Below are 6,815 nucleotides of genomic sequence, written 5' to 3'. Positions count from 1 at the left end.
CAGACTATTGCTAGTGATCAGTTCATTACAGTATTCCATTTTCCTTAATAAAAATTAGTAACTAGTATAGCATAGCAAAGTTTGGCGTCTAAGGAAACACCTATGGAAAAACAGCACTTTTGGATGTGTTAGAGGGAGAAAGAAGGACAGGTAGAGAGAGACAAATGTAGATCAAATGAGATAAAAATGCAAGCAGAAAATGGGTTTGAGAAAAACGGGGAGGGGAGAAGTAGAAACGAAGGAAGAAAAGATAGGAAAAAATAAAAGCAGAGAGGGTACAGAATGAAGGTGGAAGGAACAGAGACCAGGAGAAGTGAACCAAGAGGAGAGAGGGAGAAAGAAATATAAAGATGAGAAGGGCAGTAAACAGGGAAATGGAGTCATAGTCCCTGTAAGTTTGAACGCTGTTCTACATGTACTTGGGAAAACCATCTTAAAAGAAAGCTTCCAAAGGCACTGTAGAACACAGAGTGACGATCAGAGCCTGCATCGAGAGGCATGACACTGGGGAGCCCCTAAACCTCCACGTTGCTGGCTCTGTCAGTCCTCAGTGTTCAAACCTCATGCCCATGTATCACCTGAATTTGCCAAGGCAGCCATAAGGGCTAAACTGGCAGAGTGCGTAAAGTTTGAAGAGCAGTAGGATTGATAAGTGTGAGAAAGAACAAGGCATCCTGCACCAGGATGAACTTGGCCATTCCCCTGACGCTGCAAGAATAAAAGAGGTGAGGCCTGACTTTGGCTAGTTTGTTACTCCTCCTTTCCAAAGATGAGGCCTATCCTTTAGTGATTGGGGCTAGAAGGAGAAAGCTCTGGATCCATCATGTCGGAAGGTCATACAGACTTTTCCTGGGCCTTGGGGAAGGGTGCACTACTAGAAGAGATTTTTCTGCACACAGTGTTGGTGTGCCTCTTACAGCGGCAGCCTGGTCGCCGGAGGCTATCATAGCCCTGCTGGCACAGATGGAGGCATCCACGGGTAGGCAGGTAGCAGCAGAGGCAGGGTAGGAAGAGGGAGATGAGACTCATGGCTGCCCAGCGGACGAAGCAGGAGCTAGGCCCACAGGAGCAGGGCTCATCAGCGCAGTTGTCTTCATCATCAGTGGAACAGTGATAGAAGAGGCCCTTGACGCAGCAGAGACAAGTGCCATAATCGAGGAGGCTCTCAGCAGAGCAAAGGCAACGCTGGTTGCACAGCCAGCAGGAGGGGAGGGGGCGAGCTGCTGTGCAGGGGACACACTTGCAGCGCCCACACTCCTCACAGATGAATAGGTGCTCACTTTGATGCCCTGCAGATGGCTCAGCTTCTCCCTTCAGAGCACCATCAGCCTTTGGGTGAGTCCCTGCTCCGGGCTGGGTTCGGATGATGGACTGGCCTGAAGGTGAGGGCGTTATGCTAGCCAAGAGCCTTTGATCAGAGGCAGTGGTGCTATGGGACATCGAACTGGCAATGCTAGATTGGCTCAAATGCTGAGGCAAGGGCTGCAACTGATGGCACTGGCTGAGACTGCGAGGGAGAGAAATAGGCATGGTAGCCAGGGACCAATCAGATTTGTGGGTTTGCACAGCAAGGGAAGGGCTGGAGAGGGCCTGTTTGCAGGGGGCTGGAGGCCGTTCCACATAATCATTGCTAGCATGAGTAGAGCGCAGCTGTTCAATAGGCAGAATTTGTTGGAAATCATCTGTCACTGTGGCATCCATCTTGCCTTGAGTTGTAAGTTCTGAGTGGTCTGGGGTCAGAGTGGCACTTAAGGTGATAAAGAGGAGCCCTTGTGGTTACATGGACCTCAGGGCACATCAGAAAATCCTAGAAGAGAAGAAACAGAAAACAATGAATAAGAACACACAGGCATACATACTTTGCAGGAAACCAACAACGGTTTGGCCCTACCACCGCCACTACTTTCAGCCACTTTAGGGTAGCCTTACTGGTTGCTTTAACTAAGAATGTGGTTCTTTTCAAAGGCATGGTGTCGGGCCTAGCGGCTAAAGTCCTCGCCTTGAAAGCCCCGGGATCCCATATGGGCGCCGGTTCTAATCCCGGCAGCTCCACTTCCCATCCAGCTCCCTGCTTGTGGCCTGGGAAAGCAGTTGAGGACGGCCCAAAGCTTTGGGACCCTGCACCCACGTGGGAGACCCGGAAGAGGTTCCAGGTTCCAGGTTCCCGGCTTCGGATCGGCCGTTGTGGCTCACTTGGGGCCGTTGTGGCTCATCGGACGGAAGATCTTCCTCTCTGTCTCTCCTCCTCTGTGTATATCTGGCTGTAATAAAATGAATAAATCTTTAAAAAAAAAAAGAATGGTGATGTTCTCATACCACAGTTAAGCTACATTAGATGTCAAGAAAGCATATGCTTGCATCTTAAATGTACCACAATCAGGAAGAGTTAGGTAATCAAACCTATTACTGATGTTCAAGAGGAAAATATTGTACAATATACTGCTGTAGCACACCACCTGAAAGATCGAACAGCCAACAAGATGTGCACAAGAACACCTCAATGCAAATCCAAGAGAAATCTAAGAGACATTAGGACCCGGATAACATAAGCATGAATAAATATTTATTTGAAATCCATCAGATTTCAGGCTTCCTCCAAAGTATCTGAATTACTCACAGTAATATATGGAGTAGATAGTTTGAATGTGCAACAGAAACGAACAAATGAGAGAAGACAGTGCTTGATTAGGTTTCTAGAAGCAAGCAAATATGGCAGTAAAATGGTCCCAAATCTTGGTGACAGGAAAAATGACAATGAAGTTCATAACTAATTGGTTAACCAGATTCAGTTCATTTTTGAGATTATATCCCCCATGCAAACCTGATTAGTGGAATTTAAGCCTATTCATTTTCTAAAAAGAATATTTAATTTGGTTAAAATAGCATTTTTGGCAAATCACATGAAAGAAACATCCTGACAAAAATTTCACTTTTTAGCTAGTGGTTTTAGAGTTGAATACATACATAACGAGACAGCAAATACCACGGAGACTCTAAGGCCCATATATCTATGTAGCTTTGTCAAATTGCTCGCTTTTTTTAGGTTTCAGCTTTACTATTCATTTATTTACTTATTTATTATTTATTATTTACTTATTCATTTACTATTCAATTATAGCGGTAGACCAAGCGATCTTGAAGTAACATACCCTAATATGGTCTGTATTTCTGTAACCATACGAGTTGATCAATAAATTATTTTCATTCATACCCTTCTACATCTTCAAGTCCTTGAGAGTAACTTGGGCAATGTGCCTTTGTTTATTAGGACATTCAAAAGCAAAATATATGTCTCCTCTATTTACTTGCACTCAAAGCTCCCTACAACCCCCCTCACCTCTACCTTTGTTATAGCTTTACAGATTCATTTTCTCAGCACTGGAAAGGAACATGCAGTTTTCATTTGGATAAATAAACAAGGACACATTGTTCAGCTGGCTTGAAGGGTATGTGGATGTAAAAGCTTTGGACTAAGAAAAATCTCCTGACAAGTTTATAAGATATGGATTTATGTCACATTTATCAGCCAAAGAATTTATGAAGCCCTGTAAGTTCTCCACATAGGTAGCACAATAACATATATACTGGATGCAGTTTAGACTCTAGTTTCCCAAAGGAAAACAGATGTAAAATGCATTGGGAATTTCAAAAAGCAATGTTTCCAAGGAAGACGCAGAAGGTCCAAAGATACAAGAAATAATCATTTGACATTCCAAAGACAGGATTCCAGGGATGTCACCAGGTACCTCAGGGACATGTCCAGAATGTTGTAAAGCTAAGCTTAGAGGAATCTAGATGATAAAATAAATGACTCAGAACCAATAATGAGAAACTATGCTCAAAGGAGATCTTGTCTGGTGAGCAGAACAGTACATAGTGTTTAGGTCAATATGGTGTATTTGAATATTGATTAGATTTCTGCAAGATTGAGAAGGAGTTGAGAGCTTGGGTGGATGATTAAAAAAAAAAAACTATGAGCTGTGAGTTTGGGATGATTGAGGTACTGTCTTGCTTATAGGCATGGAAATTAACAGGATGAACTTAGAAGGTTTCTCCCTGGCTCTGTATAACCTTTTATTAGCATTAACTCCAGGATCCAGTGTGGAAGATCTGTAATAGAGTAGACAATAGGATCTGGATAAATTAAAATGTTGAGTAGGATTTTAAAAAGGATAGAATGACAATAAATTGTCTGTTATTCTAGAAGTGCTGAATCTGATCTTTCTAAGAGGATGAACTGAAACAGATACTGTAGAGAAAGGTAAGAGAGAAAAATAATATAGGGAAATGAATAGGCAAGAAATTGCTGTAGCACATAAACTAGGTGAAAAACTACCACTGTGTGTGTGTTTATGATTCAGTAATCTACCCATTAAAGAGCCATTCATTGTGAGCAGCAACAGTTAAGAAACTGTACTGTTGGCTACTTCCATATTCTACTAAAAGAGAATGTACATATCACATATTATTAAATAAGGGTCAAGGTGATTACAAGTCTTGCCTGCACATTGATGAGATCTAGTGATTTCTGTCACGTAGTGCCTTTGCAGCAATGAATGATGCATTGTAAACCCACTCCCATCTCAGTCTCTCTGGCCAGGTGCTCATAGCTTTTTCAACAGTTTTTCTGTAGGCTTGAAATCTGCTGTTTAACAAATTTCTGATACCAATTTAGAGACTAGAAAGCTAAATCAATTCAAGAAATACTAGGTTTGTTAATGAAAGAAAATGTATTTTTTCCCCTGGAATCTAAAATCTTCCATGTTGAAGTTAAAGTTGAAAACTTTAAACTACCTAAAGTCCTCTATAATAACACTTTTAGACAGTTTTTGAATTATTTGATAAATCATTTCTGATAAAATATGGCTTAATGTTGATTTCAAAAAAAAAAAAAAAAGGACCGTGAGAAGGAGGGTCTGGCTCCTACTTTCCCCACTCCCATGGGTTCAATGTACCTTACTGTGTAACAGCTCTGGGGTGTGTTGCTTTTTTTTTTTTTTTCTGTGCTCTGCTGTTATATACACTCGTTCTCAGAATAACTGAAAGCAAACATAGAGGGAATTTCTGTTATGGCTTTATATGTTTTCTTAGTTCCACTGTTCCAAAGTCTGCTCTCTAAAAATCCCTCTCTGTGCAAAAAGCATTTGCATCTCTATCAAAGCACTTCCCCCTTACAAATACCAAGTTGTATATAGTTTACATTACTAACCTCTCTGCCACTGACTGGGCCTCCCTCCTACCGCATACATCTTGCTGGAGCTGCCAGATTCTCACCGCATTTAACTCTTAACTTGTCACTTTGCTACCCTCGTCCTATTCATTACTTTAATAGTTTCGTTAAGACCCATACCAGTTTATTTCAAACCAAGGAATCTTGCAGTTTTAAGACTTTAGGATTAGTAAAGAAATAGTTGTTTTAGTGATGAGCATACAGGGAAAAAATTGTGATATCAAATGATTTACATCTAATCTTGAGGAAAATGTTGTAAAGCTTGTCATTCATTCAAGTAGAAATCTTTCTTTAAACCCCCAATCCTCTTATAAGATGTAAGAAATTCAAAGTTGTAGCCCTAGTGCTATTTACACTTTGCTGTGTGACCCTGGGCAAGCGCTCGCTCTTCCAGGCCTCAGTTTCTTCATCTGCAAAATGAGGCAATATGAAAGGAGATATTTCAAGCCTTTTCTCATTCTGATGCTCTGAACGTTATGCTGGCATTGTTGATCACCTATGTCTGTCTCAAAAATCTTTTATGAAGAATTGGTCTCCTTTTCTAGATTAAGTCCTTTACAACTCAATTTTGAATAAATGTTTCTAAAGCCAAGTCACTGAGATCATTATCCAGGCTGTGTTTCACAGCTAGAGAAACCATAAAAGAACACACAGAAAACAAAATGTGTGGGATGCTCCAATACAGTCTCAGGGCATGTTTGTTTAGAGTTAAATAGAGCAAAACTAATATTTAATCATAGATAAAGTGTTCACTGCTTCTTATTTGTACTTGCATACGCAACTGATTTGTTGGTAACATGATTTAATACATGATATCTCTGAATTCATGTGACAGCCCATCACATTACAGTGGGAGCTTTAATATGTCCAGAAAAGCAACTATAGTTATCATCTAAAAATACAGTTTCTATTTAATAGTTAGAAGTCTGCTTTTTGTTCATTTCTCTTGGTTTATGTGGAGGTGAGTGATAATTAGATATCTGGAAGGAAATGTGCAGCAAATCATTGCTGTAGGTCCTATCAAATGCCTACTAGGCAACTAGACATGCTTGCAGGTTCTCACTTTTGACAAAATTTCCATATGCCACACAGAGACATGTGCACATGTACCCAGGCAGGGATCCAGAGATTTCTAAATCATTGCTCTGACTCAATGTAAGTGGGGGGTTATGTCGTGTCAGCTTGCGCCATTTCCACCCAAGGCAAGGTGATGTGATGAAATCTGAACGATGCACAACCCAGACTTGTGAACCAATAGCAGGCTAGCCCCACGCTGACAGGATGCCTGCTGGGCAGCCAGACTGGCCTAAGCATGGGCTCTCCCTATGTCTTCAGCTTGGGTGGTTAGGCTGCTTTGGTTACAAGGGGGTTTAGGCAAGCTCCAAAATGTATTTAAAGGTCAACAGGCTAGACAGGAAAATGACATTTGACTAGAAAAGGATTATTTTAAAGTGCTACTTGGATTTATAAATTTCCAGTACTGATAGTTTTCCATAGCAGATACATGTAAATCTCATTTAAGAGGTATTCATTTTATGTTATCCAAGCACTAGTGCGCGTGCCTGCACACTCGATCGCGCGTGCG

At 41.3% G+C, this 6,815-nt stretch overlaps 1 protein-coding gene across 3 annotated transcripts in view; it reads right to left on the bottom strand.

Moving 5' to 3' along the window:
- Nucleotides 1-327: 327 nt before the first annotated feature.
- SPRY3 (sprouty RTK signaling antagonist 3) overlaps nucleotides 328-6,815 on the bottom strand; it is a 65,959-nt gene continuing 59,471 nt past the window's right edge. For all 3 annotated transcript variants that reach the window (XM_058658523.1, XM_058658522.1, XM_058658525.1), the window contains exon 3: nucleotides 328-1,807. In XM_058658523.1, the coding sequence (XP_058514506.1) occupies nucleotides 835-1,701 (867 nt within the window). In that variant the 5' untranslated portion in view covers nucleotides 1,702-1,807 and the 3' untranslated portion in view covers nucleotides 328-834. The remainder of the gene's footprint in view (nucleotides 1,808-6,815) is intronic.

This window comes from Ochotona princeps, chromosome X, assembly GCF_030435755.1.
Source record: "Ochotona princeps isolate mOchPri1 chromosome X, mOchPri1.hap1, whole genome shotgun sequence".
NCBI classification, from domain to species: Eukaryota; Metazoa; Chordata; class Mammalia; order Lagomorpha; family Ochotonidae; genus Ochotona; species Ochotona princeps.
Note: the sequence above shows the minus strand (reverse complement) of the source record. Positions and strands in the feature narration are given on the sequence as shown.